At 43.8% G+C, this 21,848-nt stretch overlaps 1 protein-coding gene across 1 annotated transcript; it reads right to left on the bottom strand.

Moving 5' to 3' along the window:
- Positions 1-14,622: 14,622 nt before the first annotated feature.
- LOC143478287 (centrosomal protein of 164 kDa-like) lies at positions 14,623-20,079 on the bottom strand. The gene is made up of 10 exons (XM_076977250.1): positions 20,045-20,079; positions 19,516-19,731; positions 19,034-19,198; positions 18,765-18,927; positions 17,068-17,163; positions 16,869-16,971; positions 15,565-15,852; positions 15,162-15,234; positions 14,897-14,986; positions 14,623-14,760 (listed from the first exon to the last, which is right to left on the bottom strand). The coding sequence occupies exons 2-9, from the start codon at positions 19,668-19,670 to the stop codon at positions 14,950-14,952; spliced, it is 1,080 nt and encodes a 359-aa protein (XP_076833365.1). The 5' UTR covers positions 19,671-19,731; positions 20,045-20,079; the 3' UTR covers positions 14,623-14,760; positions 14,897-14,949.
- Between the last annotated feature and the right edge of the window lie 1,769 nt (positions 20,080-21,848).

Genomic DNA, 21,848 nt, shown 5'->3' with positions numbered 1-21,848 from the left:
TGGGTCTCGAATACTTTATACAACACTGGTGACAACATGTGTTGTGAAAAGCGTTATACAAATATGTTTGATTTAATTTGATTCTTCAAGTGTTTTGATGTCATTCTGTGGGAAGTACGATCGCCCTCTACTGGGCTGGCATGTTAATTGCAGCGTTTCACGGCTGCGTATCAGCTGCGTGTCCATGCTGAACAAGCTGAGCGAATGTAAACAAAAAAAGACATGCGCAGACTCACTATGTGACGTAAGCGTTTTCCTAAACATGCGTTTTCCCCGTCCACACGAATACGCCGAGACCGGAGTTTTCAAAAGTCTCCACCTTGGAAGGAGTTTTCAAAAACCTCAGTTTTCGGTGACCGAAAACGCCGTTTTCGTGTGGACGGGATGCTAAAAACCTCCAGCGTCGTGTGGACGTAGATATTTTTGAAAACGGAGACAAAAACCTCCGTTTTTAAAAACCTCCGGCGTCGTGTGGACGTAGATATTTTTGAGAACGGAGACAAAAACCTCCGTTTTTAAAAATCTCCGGCGTCGTGTGGACGTAGATATTTTTGAAAACGCTGATCGTGTGGACGGAGATATTTTTGAAAACGGAGACAAAAACCTCCGGCGTCGTGTGGACGGGGCCAAAGACTATCATTTCTGGCTGGAGAATATCAAAGTCTGCACAGAACTGTTCAAATGACTGTACAATGCGGCCAGCAGGCCACTAAACACAGGTTCCTGAGATCAAAGACTGCACCTGTTAACCTGTGGAAGAGACTTTACAAATGCACTGTTCACAGACAGCGGACACCTGATGCACCTGATGTCCACAGACTGGCCTCCACGGTTGCTATCTACAGGGGTTTCCTGAAGTCTCACTCATGAGCCGCGAGGGGCGTCCACTCCCAGTTCATTTACTAAGGGCCAAATCACTTTGATTGAACCTTTGTCCTGCCACCCGACCCACTTCATGTTATATTGTTGTATGACACAGGAGGGGATCCAATTCATGGGAGGAATGTGAGGAACAGCTACTGGATCAGGTAAACTAGGTTACTGGGGCCTGGATCAGGTAAACTAGGTTATGTACTGGGGCCTGGATCAGGTATACTAGGTTATGTACTGGGGCCTGGATCAGGTAAACTAGGTTATGTACTGGGGCCTGGATCAGGTAAACTAGGTTATGTACTGGGGCCTGGATCAGGTAAACTAGGTTATGTACTGGGGCCTGGATCAGGTAAACTAGGTTATGTACTGGGGCCTGGATAAGGTAAACTAGGTTATGTACTGGGGCCTGGATCAGGTAACCTAGGTTATGTACTGGGGTCTGAGGGGCGGCAACCCTGCAAAGCTGAGACATGCGCAACAGTGCTGGTAGATAATGGGAGATTCAGCCACTCCACACATCTAATTATCACACCCTGGTCACATGGGTAAGGAGTAGGTGAGCATGATGAGGAAATCCAGTACAACAAGGCATCGGGTAACAACTAACTTTCTGAGTGTGAGCTAATTTAAATCTTGTAATAACTAGTGTATTAAAATAACTTCATTTGACTAGTATTTTCCATCACAAAGAAAGACTTATTTTAAATTAAATTAAACTTTAATAAATTAAATTTATTAAACTAAAACAGACATTGGCACAGGCAGTGGACTTGGCAGTTACTGATTAAAACTTATCATTCTTCTTAGAAGTTTCTGAAACACATTCCTGAATGGTGTTTCAGTAAAGGGGGAGATACACCTGTTAGATAACACCATACACACAGCATGAAGTAGAAGTCATACGTACAGAGTGAGACGATAACAAAAGGGGGTAAGCTGAGAGACAGAGGCAAGTAAGAGCCCATTAGATGGTTTGCAGGGCAGACCACAGGACCTAGAGCTATGTAAAATACAGGAAAAATTGACCCCAGAGAAAAAAATAAAAAAATAGTAAATTTTGGTAAGTAAATATGGTAAGAAATAAGGAAATCTGGAAAGGACCAAATGGGAAACTAATTTTACAGATTCTATTGATCAAACCAGTGTTAACTGAGGCACACAGGGTAGCACGTGGGTAGAAATAAATGAAGAAAATTTTGGTTAACTGATGGCACCTATACTGACGTAATAGCAGACTGGACAGAGTAATGTGACATTTGAATTGTGCAGAACAGCTGTCATGCTTTAAGGAAAGGTCTAAGCAGGCTCCCTGGACCAAAGGAGCTAAGATAGGATATGATAATTCTTCATTAATCACTCGGTGGGGAAATTTGCATTGTTACAGCAGCAGAGAATTGTGTAAGGAAATACACATATGTAAGAATATGTACAAATGCAATGAATATAGGAGATGAAATTTAGATTGACTACATGGGTATGGTAATACCAATACGGAGACTAAGGGCGTACTCACACTAGGCACGGTTTGCTCGTTATCCCCCCTCCCCACCCCCCCCTCTGGCCTGCACTCACACTGCCTTTATCAACCCGGCCCGAGCACGCTTACGTCATCACAACGGGACTTTATTTGGAAAAAAAGCGTGTTCGCACAACACTACGGAGTTCACGATTCTCTTTTTATTGAATTTTTGGAGTCGTTTTGCTCCCAAAAATGCAGAAACACGGTGCAAGCACAGATTTATCGATAATTTAACACGATTGTCTGCTAATCGCTTTGCCGCTATGACTGTTTAACGTGAGCGTCGCATCACTGACGTCATGTTTGAGTTCCAGCGAAATGAACCAATCACACGAGGCACCAAGCGGGCCCGGGCACGGATAGCGCTCACGCTAGAAGCAAACCGTGCCCGAGTCCACATGAATCGTGCCCTGGCCCACCTCTTCAAGCGGGCCTGAGCACGGTTAACACTAGAAGCGCCAAAGCTCCGGTCATTTGACCGCTGTGACGTCTACTAGAAGCGCCGCCTCTGGTCGACCTAATTATACCTAGAAGCGCCGAGCACCGGTCACTTGACCGCAGCAGCACAAAAAATAATAATATCTTTGCACTGGATCCAATTTCAGAACCCTCCTTTCATGACTTTTCCCAGAATTGTCCTTTTAATAAACTAGTATTTTTACATTGTTAAAAGAAACCCTGCACATGCTAGTTTCAATCGATTTCGCTCGTATCTCTGTAATATTGTCGTCGTCGCCTACACTTCAAGACTGTGATTCTCTTTTCTGCCAGCGGGTGTCGCAAAGATTCGTATGTCATTTAATATTTAGTATAACTAAATAAAGATCAATAGTTTTCAAAACTAAATTATTCAAAGTTCAAACTGATTATTGTGTAAAGACAAAACGGAATTCGTCCGTTGAACGAAAGTGAGTGTTTCACTTTCCAAAGTCTTAAAATATATACTTTATTTATTAATATTATTTAATATATACTATATATAAGTTTACATCAATGGTTTTCAAACTGTGAGAGCGTCTTGCTTTGCCTAATAAATGCTTTAGTAGTTTGCAGGAATTCTGCGAATGGTAATTAGCCTACTTATCAAGTCAATATCTCAAAGAAATGATCTCTCGGGTATAATCCCTCTTCGCCAGGGCTAGCTGTTAGATACATACATTATGTATGGCTGCTTTTGACACACTGGCATTACAAAAGAATTAAGCAGAATGCAAGTTACGTATGTAAATGCATACCTTTGCGAGCGAAACTGAGATGATGGCATGGGCGGTGCTGTTATGAACACTTTATTCACAATAGCATTCATGAGGCAACGTGAGCTATAAATTCGTCGGGACGCGGCTACACAGTTTGAGTGAAAACTCTGCTTGGGCGATCGAACAGCAACACAGTTTGCTTGAAAGCTCGGTTTTGGCGTTTGAACAGCAACATAGTTTGCGTGACTCCTCGGTTTGGGCGTTTGAACAGCAACACAGTTTGCTTGAAAGCTCGGTTTGGGCGATCGAACAGCAACACAGTTTGCTTGAAAGCTCGGTTTTGGCGTTTGAACAGCAACATAGTTTGTGTGACTCCTCGGTTTGGGCGTTTGAACAGCAACACAGTTTGCTTGAAAGCTCGGTTTGGGTGATCGAACAGCAACACAGTTTGCTTGAAAGCTCGGTTTGGGTGATCGAACAGCAACACAGTTTGCGTGACTCCTCGGTTTGGGCGTTTGAAAGGTTGCATAGTGCATTATAAAATTGGCACAGAGAATCATGTACACCCCAAAGCAAGTGCTGGACATGCTGTGCAATATTGATGAGATGGAATCGGAGGGCGAACAATGTGAGGTGTCGGATGGAGAGGGCGAAAGTGAAATGGATCTGAATCTTGAATCTGATTCAGAATCGGACTCTGAAACTGAGTGTGGTGGTGACTCATTTCAGGCCAAAGACGGTACGGTGTGGTTTGAGGCACACAGGGTAGCACGTGGGTAGAAATAAATGAAGAAAATTTTGGTTAACTGATGGCACCTATACTGACGTAATAGCAGACTGGACAGAGTAATGTGACATTTGAATTGTGCAGAACAGCTGTCATGCTTTAAGGAAAGGTCTAAGCAGGCTCCCTGGACCAAAGGAGCTAAGATAGGATATGATAATTCTTCATTAATCACTCGGTGGGGAAATTTGCATTGTTACAGCAGCAGAGAATTGTGTAAGGAAATACACATATGTAAGAATATGTACAAATGCAATGAATATAGGAGATGAAATTTAGATTGACTACATGGGTATGGTAATACCAATACGGAGACTAAGGGCGTACTCACACTAGGCACGATTTGCTCGTTATCCCCCCCCCCCCACCCCCCCCTCTGGCCTGCACTCACACTGCCTCTATCAACCCGGCCCGAGCACGCTTACGTCATCACAACGGGACTTTATTTGGAAAAAAAGCGTGTTCGCACAACACTACGGAGTTCACGATTCTCTTTTTATTGAATTTTTGGAGTCGTTTTGGGAGTGCAGAAACACGGTGCAAGCACAGATTTATCGATAATTTAACACGATTGTCTGCTAATCGCTTTGCCGCTATGACTGTTTAACGTGAGCGTCGCATCACTGACGTCATGTTTGAGTTCCAGCGAAATGAACCAATCACACGAGGCACCAAGCGGGCCCGGGCACGGATAGCGCTCACGCTAGAAGCAAACCGTGCCCGATGGATCTGAATCTTGAATCTGATTCAGAATCGGACTCTGAAACTGAGTGTGGTGGTGACTCATTTCAGGCCAAAGACGGTACGGTGTGGTTTGAAACTGCTGGCAAACCTCGGGGTAGAGCACAAGAGTGCAATATTGTGAGAGAAACCCCAGGGCCTACGTGTTATGCCAAGGACAAAATTAAAAGTCCACTGACCAGCTTACTGTGTTTGATTGACACAGAAATGTGGGGCGCAATTCTGAAATACACAGAGGCAGAGGCTGAACGAAATAATGCTCAGTTCAAACTAACAGCTGACGAATTGAAAGCATTTGTGGGTCTCGTTTATTTGAGAGGTATAACAGCCGGTAAAAGCATGAAACTTGATGAATACTGGTCTGCTGACTTAGGAAATCCCATTTTCAAAGAGACAATGTCTAGACAGACATTCAGAGATATCATGCGCTATCTGCGCTTTGATGACAAGAGCACAAGGGCTGCCCGCCTTGCGACTGATAAATTTGCTATGATCTCGGAGATATTTGATAAATTTGTGAAAAACAGTATTGCTTCTTACACGCCCGGTGAGAACATAACTGTTGATGAGCAACTGTTCCCAACTAAAGCTCGCTGTCGTTTCACTCAGTACATGGCCAATAAACCCGATAAATTTGGGATTAAGTTCTGGGTGGCCGCTGATGTTGAAACAAAATATATGTTGAACGCCATTCCCTATCTAGGAAAAGATGAAAGCAGGCCGGCTGGTCAACAGTTGTCTGAAAATATTGTGTTGCGTTTGATGGAGCCTTTCACGGGTAAAGGAAGAAATGTAACGACTGACAATTTCTTCACTTCATTGGCACTTGCAAACACCCTTTTGGCGAACAAAACCACTATTGTTGGTACGATGAATAAAATGAGACGTGAGATGCCCCCATGTACACAGGCACAGTCTGAAAGATTTTCCACCAAGGTGTTGCGGGCTGGAAAAATAACTCTAACGATTTACCAGGCAAAACCTAAAAAAAATGTATGCATCCTGAGCTCAATGCATCAGACAGTTTCAATTGATAATGGCGCAAAGAAACTGCCTGAAACTGTTTCATATTACAACACGACTAAATGTGGCGTTGATGTTATGGATCAAATGGCACGACTGTATTCGGTGAAGGGAGGCACCCGTCGTTGGCCTGTCGCGGTTTTCTACAACCTCCTAGACCTGGCTGCAATAAATGCACATATATTGTTCAAACAGTGCATGAACGTTAACCTGAGCAGACGAAGGTTTATTCTCGAGTTGGTAAAGGAGCTGTGTGCACAGCAGAAAATGGCGAAAGCGGCTAGGGCAGTAGCACAAAAGCGAATTTTACCTGAAGCTCCTTGCCCGCCCTCAAAAAGAAAACAATGCCAAGTCGGCAGATGTTCAGGGAACAAAACGTATGACATCTGCCAGACATGTAAGCGACTGGTCTGTGGCAAATGTGCAAAGACTGCACCTAAGCTGTGTTTTGAATGTTGAGTTGTGTGAAGCTGACACACAAATCAAAACAAAGGAAACTTAATTTGAGGTGGTGAACGAAACTTATGCAATATACGCTAAAGAGAGACGGGATGCACCCGTTGTTGGCCTGTAGCTGTGTTCTACAACCTCCAAAACCTGGCTGTAATTAATAAATATTGTTCAAACAGTGCATGAACATTAACCACAGCGGTGGAGGTTTATTCTCAAGTTCACAATTCACTACATAAATGTAACTTAATTTGAGGTGGGGAACGAAACTTATGCAATATACGCTAAAGAGAGACGGGATGCACCCGTTGTTGGCCTGTAGCTGTGTTCTACAACCTCCAAAACCTGGCTGTAATTAATAAATATTGTTCAAACAGTGCATGAACATTAACCACAGCGGTGGAGGTTTATTCTCAAGTTCACAATTCACTACATAAATGTAACTTAATTTGAGGTGGGGAACGAAACTTATGCAATATACGCTAAAGAGAGACGGGATGCACCCGTTGTTGGCCTGTAGCTGTGTTCTACAACCTCCAAAACCTGGCTGTAATTAATAAATATTGTTCAAACAGTGCATGAACATTAACCACAGCGGTGGAGGTTTATTCTCAAGTTCACAATTCACTACATAAATGTAACTTAATTTGAGGTGGGGAACGAAACTTATGCAATATACGCTAAAGAGAGACGGGATGCACCCGTTGTTGGCCTGTAGCTGTGTTCTACAACCTCCAAAACCTGGCTGTAATTAATAAATATTGTTCAAACAGTGCATGAACATTAACCACAGCGGTGGAGGTTTATTCTCAAGTTCACAATTCACTACATAAATGGAACTTAATTTGAGGTGGGGAACGAAACTTATGCAATATACGCTAAAGAGAGACGGGATGCACCCGTTGTTGGCCTGTAGCTGTGTTCTACAACCTCCAAAACCTGGCTGTAATTAATAAATATTGTTCAAACAGTGCATGAACATTAACCACAGCGGTGGAGGTTTATTCTCAAGTTCACAATTCACTACATAAATGGAACTTAATTTGAGGTGGGGAACGAAACTTATGCAATATACGCTAAAGAGAGACGGGATGCACCCGTTGTTGGCCTGTAGCTGTGTTCTACAACCTCCAAAACCTGGCTGTAATTAATAAATATTGTTCAAACAGTGCATGAACATTAACCACAGCGGCGGAGGTTTATTCTCAAGTTCACAATTCACTACATAAATGGAACTTAATTTGAGGTGGGGAATGAAACTTATGCAATATACGATACATGTAAATCACCGAATGGTGATAACGCTCGGTGATAACCCAGCTAACAAAAAAACGTCCCGAGAACGTCCCGAGGACGTCCCGCGAACCAACACTGCGAACGTCCTCTGGACGTTTTTTTGTAGGGTCGCCAAAATGCTTCAGGGGACGTTCAGTGGACGTTACAAAGGACGTTTGTAGGACCACCTGGAAACATCCAGAGGACAATGAGCGGACGTTTAAGGAACGTCCTTTAAACGTCTCTTATGTGTTAAATTGTTTAGGTCTACTTCTTATGTTACTTCTAAAACAACTTAGATTTTATTGATTTAGTAAATCCGGGTATTGCATATGGAATAAAAATGAACACACAAGAAGTGATAGGCTGTAAACAATTTATTATTTTTTATTTGAAATGCGAAAAAAGTGTCTGATGTGCGCATTTTGAACGCCGTTTCAAGCCTCCTTTTCACACGTTTCTTGGGGTGAAGCCTAAAATAGACAAAGATACACGTTTGTTAACATTTAATTTTGTGACCTCTAGTTATAATAAAGCGTTCGATAAATGAAGTAATTTGAACGTTTTGCTTGAAGAACATCAGCTACTCAAATCAATGCTAACCCAGCTAGGTAGCTTTAGTTGGCATTAACTTGTTAATGTGGCTAGCTACTTATAGCGAATGCTATCGTCGGCTGTTATCTGTGGCTGAGACCATCAACATCAGTTAACGTTACTTACTATTGAAGTCTTAATGCAGTGATTCATATAACTTTATCATTTGGTAGCGTAGCGTAGTGATAATTTAGCTCTAGCCATGACCATATAGAAATAATGTCCAGCCACAGATGGGCATCCGTTTTTGGTACAACTGTTTGATTTTGCTGATCGGGTTTTATGATTATCCAGAGGGGTTAGCTGAGGGTTTATTAAAATCACCTCATACATTAGCCACAACTCAGAAGATAAATTTACTAAGATATGTATTTACTAGCTAACCATATTTTAATCAAATGTAGGTGACTCACCTTGAATTTAAAATAACGGCTTCTGTCAGAATATTCATGTTAGCTAACGTTCCTACGTCGCGAGAAGACGGCTCGTGCGTTCCCGCTTGCTAATCCTCTAGTGAGTAAAACTCTAAATCAGCTGACTGCCTTTCACGCACGCACCATGACAACGGTCGCGGGACCACGTCCGGACGTTCTCAAACGTTCTCTAAATGTAACAAAAATAACGTTATTTCAACGACTATACGGGGACGTCACCGAACGTCCTGTGAATGTATCTTTGGGAACGTTCCGCCAGGACTTCGAGGGGACCTGCTGGGAACGTCCGTTATGGCCTAGGAACGTCCTATCACCAACGTTATAAAAAACCTCTAATAAGAACGTCCGCGAACGTCCCCGGGACATTCACTGTTTGCTGGGAACACGGTCGTTAGGACGTGGGATCACACATCGGCTATTCACCGATCAAACACCTCATTTGAAACGGCAACACAATACGGCAAGATAAAAAAGTGAACATTAGAGAGGACAGAGGCAACTATATTCGTGAAGCCATCCGTATCATTTTAATAATTTTGCGTTTTGTTACGCAAAGGTACATAGCCTACCTTTTATAATGATATTTTTGTAATTATTTTGCCTATTTATGCTTTTTGTTCTTTGTCTAACACAAAACATTATAGACATTTATTTGTAGATTTGTTATGTTCACCATAGCCTACAATTCACTAATATACACAACTTTTAGACATTAAAACTTGAAATGGCGTAACATTGAGTATACAAACAAACTTGCTTTAGCTCGGTCTACGGGCTTCACTTTGCTACTCTAAGTATCGAACAAGCTTTTTGTGGATGTGGGGGTGGAAGGCTGCAGCGCAGTCTGTTTCATTAGCAAGACAAAAGACGTGAACGCTTCACAGTGGGGGTGCGGGCCAGTGGGTTAGTGGTGTGGCGAACGAACATGATAATATAGTGACATATATGCCAACAGAATAACACACAGACAAATAAGCAAACTATTACACTAACCAAGCAAACTATTACACTAACCAAGAAACAAAACTGAAACTATATTTTGCATTTACGTTTTCGCACAAACCAGGAAATGCAATATGAAACTAAACAAAACTGACAATGGGAAAGCTACTGAGAACAAGGTCACAAGGCACTGATTCTAAAAGGTTTAGTCACATTAATTTGTTAACATATTGACATTACGTGCAAATGTCACCATTACGAATATTTTGTTTGGGTGGCTCATTCTTCCTTTTGTGCAAAACGCCATCTAGCGTTAATTATGTGTCAGTACCAGCTCCCCTGTTTAAAGACTCAGCGGTCTTTTGACCGCCCGAGGCGCGCTTTAAGTAGGTGAAAACAACACGGCACTAGTAGGAGGTGGTGAAATCGGTCAGATGACCGGCCCTCCGCGCTTCTAGGTATAAGTATGTAAATGAGGCGCGGCGCTTCTAGTGTTAACTGATCCGGGCCCGGGCACGGTTGGAGCGCTCACACTAGCCAAACGAACCGTGCTTCGGCAGGGAACCGTGCCCGGGCCCGGATCACAGAGCCTAGTGCAGGGTTCATACACTTTTTTGACAACTAATTTCCATGACATTTCCATGACTTTTCCATGACTTTCAGACAAATTTCAATGACTGTACATTCTCTAATCATATGTGTAGACACGAAAAATAAGAAAAAATCCAGGCTAAAATTCCACAGTATATCATCAATTAATGAAAAGACACATGGTTTAATTGAAAAAATAAACATTTACCGTATTTTCAATATCATATAAGCCGCATCTAAGTTTTTTTTTATGGAAAATGTTGTAGCTATAAGCCGTATCCGGGCTAAAAGCCGGTGAGTTCCCTTTTACCGACGGGTCTGGTTAACGACGGACGGAGTTACGACCGACTTTTCTTAATTTCGCGCGGTGCGTGGAGGTGCAGTGGCAGCTCTGTGGAGTGTTGTGGAGTGTAGTGGAGTGTTGTGTTGTGTAGTGTTGTGTACGATAAGCTGAAGCAGCGCAGCCTCCACCGCAGCCCATCTCGGCAACGCGGTCGCTCTTTCTCACGCTGTACGCACGAGAACATTGTTAGTTTTTTTCTATTCTGTGTTTACGATCAAGGCGTGTCTAAATCTAGGTTCGCGCTTAACGACGAAAACTGCTTTGCGTCTGACTTTTCAGTCTCTAACCCCAACGTTAACCAGTTGGTTAACCACACAGTGCACATTTTGCATGCCCCGTGTCCTTGTCTTTCTCAAGCCATAGCTTGTATTTGTCCAACTGAAGCAGCCATAGTTGAATCGGCATTTACCAGCATTACGCTGATTTACACGTCATCAAAGTACAATCTACAGCTCCGCTTGGAGTCCAACGCTAACGCAGCGAACTAACCTGTGAAGTTACGTTAGTGGTCCGCACAAAGAAAAAACATGGCTATATTATATATGTTTATTTTTTCTTCCGGTTATCGGAACGACATATATTTATTGTGTCAAGCAAATTTCCATGACTTTTCCAAAACATTTGAGTATTTTTAGTTTTTCCAAAACTTATCCAGGCCTGGAAATTGCTATTTTCAAATTCCATAACTTTTCCAGGTTTTTCATGACCGTACGAACCCTGCTAGTGTGAGTACACCCTAAGGCAGGGGTCACCAACGTGTCGCCCGCGAGGACGTTATGAGTCGCCCGCGGGCTTGTTTTAAAAACAGCTCACTATATTGCCATGCACCAAAGCGCTGCATCGTTTATGTTTTTGCTGCTAATAGCGATTGTCCGCGGTAGTAGCGATTTGTTAGTGGCTGAGAATAAATTCTCAGGTTGGATAGAAGCATTTCCACCAGGGCAGAGGACTCTAGGTCAGTCTGCAAAATGTTGATAAAATTACTGAATACTGCACCATTGTGTACTAAATTAAGTATGCTCAGATAACGGGATGCACTTTACTAGCTAGGAGCTAAAATTTATTTTGTTTTTTTTTTTTGTAAAATTTTGATATTAAGGATCAAGTGGCTTGTTAGTAAGAATGTCGGTGTAAGCGCTTGTGTGCCTTCCAATACTCTATAATGGTGACAGAACCACACAGCTTCAGAGCTGCACATGGGGTAACATGATTAGGTTTCGTGAGCTCTCCAGAGATCTCTGTATTTTGTTTATTTTTAATAAAAGGTTAAAAGACCAGACTGGTAATGTTTTCTTTTGCAATCAACGAACACACTGCGCTAAGGTAAGAAAAGGTTAAAGCGTAACAGGATTTACCTTTCTGTTAATTCAAAATGTTAAAAACGTTTGACTTTCTTCCTCTCTCTTTCATGTAAAGTGCAGGCACAGTAAGAAATGCACAAACATCTCCATCTTCAAGTAGAATCCATGTTGGGCTTTATTTTGGTCTAGAGGTCTGGCTGGCAGCTCAGGTGATCGGGAGGTTCTTCACAAACTCTCTTAGGCTCTTGCGGATATTGGAAGGTTGGGAAGCAGCTCAGTCCAGCAGCGCGGGACCCATGTGAGCATGAAGGGCTTGGCATAGGTGGACAGTGGCCCCCTCACGCTTCCACCCCTCCCGTGGACCGTACCACTGTTGCTGGAGGTCCCCAGGAGCTACCAGAGCAGAGGGAGCACCTTCTGCTCAACCAGTTGTGGTTTGCGGGGGTAGAGTTCCCTAACCAGCTCTATAAAAAGAACATTTAAAAGGAACAATGATCAATAAATCAACCCTGGACAGCACTGGGTTATTACAGAAGCATTTTCTTAACCTAGAAAGATTTCATTCAATTAAAGTGACAGTATTTGGTAACTATGGTAACTCTCTGGAATGATTATTATCAATATTATAAATATTATTAATTAATATAGGAATTATAGTATTTCTGGTAAATCTTTTATCTTTTTTTATCTCTGGCATCTCTTAGCATATCAGTGGAATGACTTTCTGAAAGAATAGTTTTTTGATAAATGTATTTGAAATTCAAGCCGGTTCATTTTGAACCATGCTCTGTCCTTTAACTACTGGGTCTGGGACTACACTGTGCATGCCTTACTGTAAATACAATGTGTGGTGCCACACACTGCCCTGTACTCGAGTATTTGTTTACAATATATGTCTACCATCACAGTTTAGATGGTTTTTTATTGCAGTCTGTTTCACCTAAAAGTTTTGTGAATAAGTTTGTTTACCGAGTTAACATGGGGCATAGTGGATGGGATAAAAAATCCTCATCATGTATCCAAACATGAATCGCTACCTTGGATTTCAGAGTGTGGACAGTGTCCCTGATGGTTGCCAGGTCTTTGGCAGGGATGTACTTTTCCACCATCTTATCAAAGTCATGGTGGGAGGACAGGAACAGCGGGATACGCCGGCCCAAGCGCCTGAGACGAGGAACAGACCCCAAAACAGGAGAGAACCGTGAGTGAGGGACCCGTGACTCACAGCACACCGACCATGTATCTTACCAGGGCACAATTTTACAAGGCCGTCTGTGTGTAGGAAACACGATAGTGCTTCTATTACTCTACAATTTAGCAGCATTTGCTGACTTCAGAGTATCAGATTAGGAGAGTAAAAGAATCAGCAAAAGATCACTATCTGGGAAACTGAACAAGCTTTGTAGAATTCTCGTTCTGATCCCAGTACTAACCTGGTTTCTTGTGAAGAGTCCTGTGCAAACTTGGAGACTGACAGGAATAATTTGCGGTGTGACGTCTTTCGCCCCAGACAATAACTGGCCAGCACCAATCTTCTCTACCAAAGTAGCCAAGTGCCAAGCAGTACACTTTCTTACTGCAGCATTCAGACTTTTGAGGAAAACAGAAGGAAAAAAATTAGGGCATTCAAAAAAAGAAGGTAATAACTATTAATCCATCCAATCAATGTACACAGTACAACTTTTAGCTTCTATAAAGAAACTTAATACCCTTATGTATGATCTAAGTGCAAAATCAAATGATCATATTCTATTCGATTGCTTAGTTTGCACCAGTTAGTGTACATCTGTATTTTTTAAACAGAAAATGTTTGTATGTCCTCTGTGAGCTAGCTAACTAGCCTATTTTTTAAGCATTGTGAAGGGCAGTTTGGATCAGCAGAGCGGAGATGGAACGCAATAAAAATAATATATAAGAGGATGAATAACTAAAAATATTGATATAGGCCAGGGCACTATTTTGAAAGAACAATGGAGAGGTAAAAACAGCAGCTAAAATTAGTGCTGTGTTAGCTTCTTGTGACTGTTGTTGCTATCTGAAAGCCACAGTTTAAAGCTCACTGCAGGCTAACTGACCAGAGTCCTCCAGCGAGAAGGGCGTTCATGCTCCGAATGGGGGTGCAGTTCTGCACCATGCTGTCCAGAGCTGTGTCCACGTCCTGCCTGATGAAGCCATTGGACTCCGCTGCTTTGTGGAGGAGGACCTTAGCTGTAGCCTCCACTTCCTGGTCCATCCCTTTCTGCAGGCTGGAGTACAACTCCCTCAAGGACACGCCAGAGCGCAGGAAAAGACCTGCAGGAAAGACGACGTTCCAGCTCGTTTTAGCCACATCCAACACTGCCACCGCCATCGTAATAAGTATAATCCTCCACTGCAATGTGTTATGTAGGTGGAAATACCTTAATCACTAATTACAGTTAGATATACCATCTGAATTTCAATTTATAAAAAAGGAATTTCAAAGTACTATGCTAAATCTGCCTTGACTTTGTCAGCAACATCACCTGTAATGTGTACATGCTGATGGCATGTTTGTATTCTGTCTATCCACTGATGTTTGCACTGGACATACATGGACATCAGTGGGTTGTGCCTCTTCGGTAATGGTAGACCTTGATCTGATTGTTCTCATCCAGGCCGAGCTGGACCAGCCCATTGGTGGGTGGGGCAGCTGGGTAGCGTGTGAAGAGAGGCCTGGGCAGAGGTTCAGGAGAGTACAAGGGTGCAAGAGTGTGTGTGAAAATATGATGCATTCTGTTCCCGTACTGGTTTGTGTGTGATACGTACATGTGTATAAGCTGAGGGGGAGAGAGAGATTGTGAAAGGATACACATTTGGGTCTTTGCGTCGTGATTCCAGCCACCTTTTGTTGTCTTCAATCAGTCACTGCAGCCTCTGTCCATCTAGCTCAGAGGAGTGACTACACACACACACACACACACACACACACACACACACACACACACACACATAATGGAAAAGCACTGTATGAGTTCATCAATTTTCCTTTCAAAATCTACAGCAGCACTGACCCTGTGAGTGAGAGTGAGAGATTGTGACCGAGCCTGCACTGGTGTGCAAGTGTGTGTAGTCACCTTGCTGGAGTGTATCCACAATATGCTCTGGTAGCCCTCATGGGATAGCGGGCACTGGTATCCATGGAAACTCCTAAAATCAGAGCAGTCTTAATACAGGTAGTGCGATTTAGATTTCTGAAGCTAATTTGACACAGCAGGTCTCTACACTGCACCATACTTGCACTGGAAAAGATCGGCATTATCCAAGCACAGAAAATCAATGGAGGTCATCAACTATGCAAAAAAGGCTATAAATCCAGCAGTGACTGGTTTGTGCTTGAGGGAGAGGCAGAAGTTTCTATTTGTATTTAAGGTTTTACGAGTGATGAAGAAATGAAGCATTAGTGAAAATCACTGCAGCCCACTGAGGTGACCACTGCTCATCACTGCTAATGTTTGGGGTGTGTCTGTCTCTACGTACCAGGGAAGAGTTTGCTCCAGTGGGAGTTCAAATGAAGGTCAGACCCGTGTGTTTTTGGGACAGAACAGTGTAAGAAACTGTTCTGATTGGCCAATGAAGAGGAGGCGGGACTTGGTGTCCATGCCCAGGATGGGGCAGGAGGGAAGGAGGAGGACGGAGGTGGCTGAGGGAGGGGCTGGACGGTCCTCCCAGTGAGAGATCCCAGTGCACCCAGCACCGTGTTCAGCTGGCCAGAGATCTGCTGCAGGGACTCTGCTAACTGCTGCACTTTCACTGGCACTGCATGTGCTGAAACAGAGAGGAAGACCAGGGTTTGGGTGTATTACTGCTAGAGAGATAAAAACATCAGACAACTATGAACCAACAAGACCAGAGTCGACTCTAGAGCTGCTTACAGTTGTGGGCAAATTTTTAGTTTTCACAGTTTGCTTCCTCAGTTTATTTTTTTAAGAACCTTTTGTCAAATGTTTATGTGATATAATGAAGTACAATTATTAACAGTCCATAATTGTTTGTTGCTAAACTGCTCCTGAATCGTTGGGAGAAGTTGTTCTGGAAGGATGTTTTGATACCTTCCCTTATTCATGGCTGTGCTTTGCTTAGGCAACATTGGGAGCGACCCCACACTTTGATGGTGTGAGGAGGCTCATAGCTGCCTCCTCTGTAGGAGACGCTCCTGTAGGAGACACTCCTGTAGGAGACGCTCCTGTAGGAGACACTCCTGTAGGAGACGCTCCTGTAGGAGACGCTCCCTGAAGCATCCTTCATGCAACTGAAGCACTCTCCCCAAAGTCCTTAGTGACTGGATAAATGGTTGATTGGGGTGCATCGTACAAGCCGCACTGTCCTTGCCTGTGAAACCCTTTTGATGCAATGATGACTGAACGTGTTTCCTTGGAGGTGACCATAGTTAACAGGAGAAAACGTAAAAGCACCACTACCCTTTTAAAGCAACCAGTCTTCTCTTCTAATCAGCATGACAGATTGATGTCAGCTGTCTTATCCTCATTAACTTTTTTTCTCCTGAACTAACGAGATCAACACTGAAATTATCTTATGCCATTTTGTAGGGCTGAAATAGAGAAGCTGGAATGCAGTAATTTTTGTGAGAAAATCATTTTCATCACAGGGAATGACTTTGCAATTAATTGCAATTCATTTAATCACTCTTCACAATCTAGAATCAATACACATTGCCACCATAAAAAAAAACTGTGGTAGTAAACTTTGTGAAAACCAAATTAGTGCCTTCTCAAAATGTCTGCCCGTGTGTGTGTTTTGTGCATTCAGAGTTTGTCTCTCACTCGTCTCCTCTTGGCCATACTCGTCTCTGCTCGTCTCTGAGTCTCTGACATCAAATGAGACTCTCCGATCTCCCACCAGCCGCTCGCCTTCATCACATGACAGCTGAGAAAAACATTGTAAAGCCCAGGTAGGTATTAATGTGGGTTTGTACGTAAGTGTGTGGGAGCAGGCATACGCGTGTGTGTGTGTGTGTGTTACCTCCTCTGCCAGTGACGTCTCCAGCTGGCTGAGTCTCTCCTTCTTCTTTCTCAGGAGCGTGTGGTCCTTCTGGACCATCTCCCTCAGCTTCTCCAGCTAACTCACCTCCTACAGCACAGCGGAGCAGAACATCTAAGAGGAACTACACTCATGCTTCCTACTCTCTCCCATCTGACCTGGCTACATGGCTGTAGGCACTGCAAGACCTAACGTGCTTAGACCCACCACGGCACTGAAACCGTCTAAAGTAGTTAACAATCTCTTAATATTCTCAGATAAAAGGTCAATCACTCTCCTGGTTCAAATCCTACCTGAACGATCGTTACCAATTTGTACTTGAAAATAATGAATGCTCATAAGGATCTGTATTGGGTCCCATGTTATTCTCATTATATATCAGGCGTACTCAACTAAATTTGTCCGCGGTCCAATTTTGGCAGATACCTGTGACCTGAGGTCCGGTGCGGCGGGGGTGGCGAACGTAAGTTGTTGAGCGGGGGGGGGGGGGACGGTGCGCGAACGGTGGTGGAGGCGTTTATACTTTCGCGAGCGTCACTGCAGTGTTCTCCGAAACGATAGGCGTTTTGTCCGAAACGATATGTGGTAGAAACACCCCTCAAAACAGGGGAATGAACATTTACCTGACCAATTTTAATGTTGCTATATGTTTCAGGTTTGAAAAGTGCTGGAATTTAGGTTAAAGTACTTTAAAATGCTTGAAATAGTAACTACTTGGTTTCACAACAAATAGCTGTCTGACTGAATAGTTCTCTTCTATTACGTTAACAAATACGAGCCTCTTGTAATTCCAGGACGAAACATGAGAGAACGTGAAGACGTGAAGATTGGGCGTTTTTTAAATAAACAACCATTAAATAATGTGATAAAAAGCGAATTATTTCGAGTATATGTATAAATATTTAACTTAATTATGTTTAACATGCTGGGAAATATTGAAATGGACCTTGAAAGTGACGTACAAGTGCTTTAATTCCACCTTATAAAGGTGTATGAACCCTGAAAACGTGACTTTGTTCATTGCGCTGAAGCGCGGCGCGAAGTTACAAAATTCAAGAGGTGCACGACCTGCTGCTCTCTCAAAGCGCAGGATTGCGCTCAGCTCCGAAAACTACAAGATTACAGCCGAAGGCAGAGTAATGTCTCAGTACCCTCATGCCTGTGGTCACCTCCAGGCCCCTCCCTTTAGTTATGCTGCTAGGGATAAGCCTGCTGGAGCCACATGCTAAATCACTGGCACGTGTACTATATATATGGAAGTTTAATATGATTTTACATATTTAACCTGCATTCTGTATCTTCACTACATGTTTCTACAAAGACAATTCCATAAAGCAGCTAGAAGATGCTCTGGGTTGCCAGTGGATGTGCTGATGCTGTGGATGCATGTGCCAATACGGCCAGCATCCTACCTGAGGCCCAGCATCCATATTGGAGAGACTGTGACTGCTCAGATAGACACAGGACTATAAATATGAACTTAAAGTTCCTGGGCCAATGGAGCATGGCTTCCCTTTTGGGTCTTGGTCCTCCCAAGGTTTCTTCCTAATCCACCTAGGGAGTTTGTCTCTGCCACACTCGCCCCTGTCTTGCTCATTAGGGATCTGGACCCATGCGCTCGTGAAGCTGCTTTGTGACACCATGTTTTGTAAAAACAAAACTGACTAGACTTGACGGACCTGGCAGAGAGGCTGAGCAGAACCTCCTGCAGCGGACCTCTGCGGGCTGGGGTGGGCCGTCCTTAGTGCTGCCTGTCTCGCTCTCAGACAGCTGGTCTCTTTCTCTAAGAACTGTCTTGCTCTCTGCAAAGAGACACCTTCACACAAGATATACTCCCGCAAGCTAGAGAGAGAGAGAGAGGAGATTACAAACGAGTATATAAACGTATGATAAATACATACAATCGGACAGTCTCCCTCCCCACCCACACACACCCCCCCCCACATACTCGTCTATGCTGCTGTGGTTGTTGTGGGAGGTGGGCACAGGGGAGAGAGGAGGTTCCAGGTCCTCCACTCCGAGGGGGCCCTCCTTCTCTCTGCTCTTCTCCTTGCTCTCCTCCTGTTTCTTTCTCTCCAGGTTATCGTCTCCATGCTCTCTCTGATCCGCCTCGCTGACAGACACAAACCACACCAACACAGATCTGTACATTGTACACACTCTGTGTACCGTGTATTTGTGTCACCAGAGACCAGTACTGACTCGGTCAAAGCTAGTGTGTGTGTGTGTGTGTCAGAGAGTGTGTGTGTGTGTGTGTGTGTGTGTGTGTGTGTGTCCGCACATGCGTATGCGTGTGTATATTATCTAAACCTCCAGCGCATTGACCGAAGTTGGTATACGTATACATTACCCAAGTCTTCAGGATGTGTATTATAGCATGTTTGTGTGTATATGGGTGTGTGTGTGCGTGTGTGTGTGTGTGTGTGTTACCTGAGCCTTCTGTGGAGTTCATCACATCTTCCCTGTAGAAGCACTGTATTGCTCAGTAGCTTCTCTCTCTCCTCCATCATCCTTCTGCTCTCCTCCCTCTCCCTCCTCCTTCCCTCTCTCTTTTTCCAGCTCCTCCCTTTCTCTCTTCCTCTCATCTCTTAGTCTGTCCAGCTCCGCACGCAGACTGTCCCGTTCTCTCAGGACACGTGAGAGAGCCTGGGACACACACACACACACACACACACACAACCTAGTATAACAGTTCACAATGACACACATACACACACACACACACACACACCCCTGGGGGACACACACAACCTAGCATAATAGTTCACAATGACACACACACACACACACACACCTGGGGGACACACAACCTAGCATAACAGTTCACAATGACAAACACACACACACACACACACACACACACACACCTGGTCATACACTCTCAGATACACACACACACACACACACACACACCTGGCCACACACACACCTGGTCACACACACACACACTCACACGCACCTCTATCCCCTTCTCAACTTCATCTTCTTCATCACTCAGCTGTTGTCTCCTCTTCTTCAAATCTGCAGCCTACAGACCAACAGTACGAACACACACAGATCATTTTATCAGGCAACTGAGTGACTGGACTGAAGATACACACACATGCACGCACACGCACACACACTCCAAACATGACCTATTAATTTTTTTCCTTCAAAACAGGTCATTAACTCAGTGAACTTCACAGCACAAAGAACTGACTGACGAATGATTAGTAACTTATAAGTACAGCTATAAGGGCACCTAATACAATGGAGCTCAGTGTACCAGTTGCACATACACACTCAAAGTAGCTAAAGTACCTGAGTTTGGAATAGCACACACACACCTACACACACTCAAATAAAGCAGGTAAAGTACCTGAGTTTGGAGTAGCACACCCACATACACACACACACACCCACACACAGACACACCCACACACTCAAATAACGCAGGTAAAGTACCTGAGTTTGGAGTAGCAGTTCCTGAGTTTTGAGCTCTTTGGATTTCATGTCCAGTTGCTCCATCATCTTCTGCACTTCTAAGTCCTAAACACACACACAAGAAAAACAAACAAATACAAACAACTCTCACCGTCTTTATACACATAAACACCCGACTGGGTACGGCAGAAGAGGTGTTTTTGCGCGTGCGTATCGTGTGGGTGTGGGATCTTACTTTCTGCTTGTGTATTTTGTGGGTTTGTTGGAGCTGAGAGTCGAGCTGTAATCTGAGCTGCTCCAGCTGGGATGTGTGTGTAGCCTGCATCCTCTCCTTCTCCTCCAGATGAGCCCTCAACAAGCGCTCCCTCTCCACGCTCTCCTGCACACACACCGTGTGATGAACACACATTGGCTCGGCCTCTTAGGTGATCACTGAGCTGTGAGTAAATGAATTCTCCCTGCCTTTAATTTTTTTATTTAGTCTTTAATTTATTGCCATCACCTTAACTGAAACCAAAGGGTGTTTTATAGAACCCACATATGGTTCGTCTTTTCTGTATGAAGTGTGCATGACCCTCAGAGAGCCAGGGGACTAGTGCACAATACAAATGAATGAGGTAATAGAAATTACATATATAGATGGATAGACAGATGGAAGAAGAAGACAAAAAGAAACACTGAAAGAAAGAAACACTCTGGCGCATGACCTCAAATAAAACCCTAACCTCAAATAAACTTTGAGGTCCCCTCACTTATACCACTGCTATAGTGTTTGTAGAGAAAGACAGACAGACAGACAGACAGACAGAGAGAGGGAGGGAGGGAGAGACATATAGGAAGAGAGGCAATGTGAGTGTTAATGAGTACCTGCAAGGGTGGGTCAGGGCTGTGGTCTCTTAACGGAGCAAGATCTTGGCGTTCTGGTTCGGATCTCTCCTCCACAGGAGCACTGCCACTGACTTCACTGTCCTGCTCATACACAGACAAACACACCAACACATGCAAACACATATGCATGAACACGCATGTACAGACATTCACAAGATCATTGTGTGTGTGTGTGTGTGTGTGTGTGTGTGTGTGTGTGTGTGTGTGTGTGTGTGTGTGTGTGTGTGTGTGTGTGTGACAGGTAGAGCAAGGTGCTACAGTAACACCAAGACCACGTGAGCACACACAGTGATGTTAGTGGCGCTGTATAAATGTGTCTGAAAAGCTGGGAACATAATGTGTGAGTGAGGGAGAGTGAAGAACATCGTGGCCACCTCATACTGCAGTCCCCCTTTCAGGACGTCCAGGTCCAAGTGTAGGTTCTGCAACAGGTCTGATGACCCTAGCAG

This window comes from Brachyhypopomus gauderio, chromosome 16 (genome assembly GCF_052324685.1).
Source record: "Brachyhypopomus gauderio isolate BG-103 chromosome 16, BGAUD_0.2, whole genome shotgun sequence".
Classification (NCBI taxonomy): Eukaryota; Metazoa; Chordata; class Actinopteri; order Gymnotiformes; family Hypopomidae; genus Brachyhypopomus; species Brachyhypopomus gauderio.
This window is presented reverse-complemented; position numbering and strand designations above follow the sequence as displayed.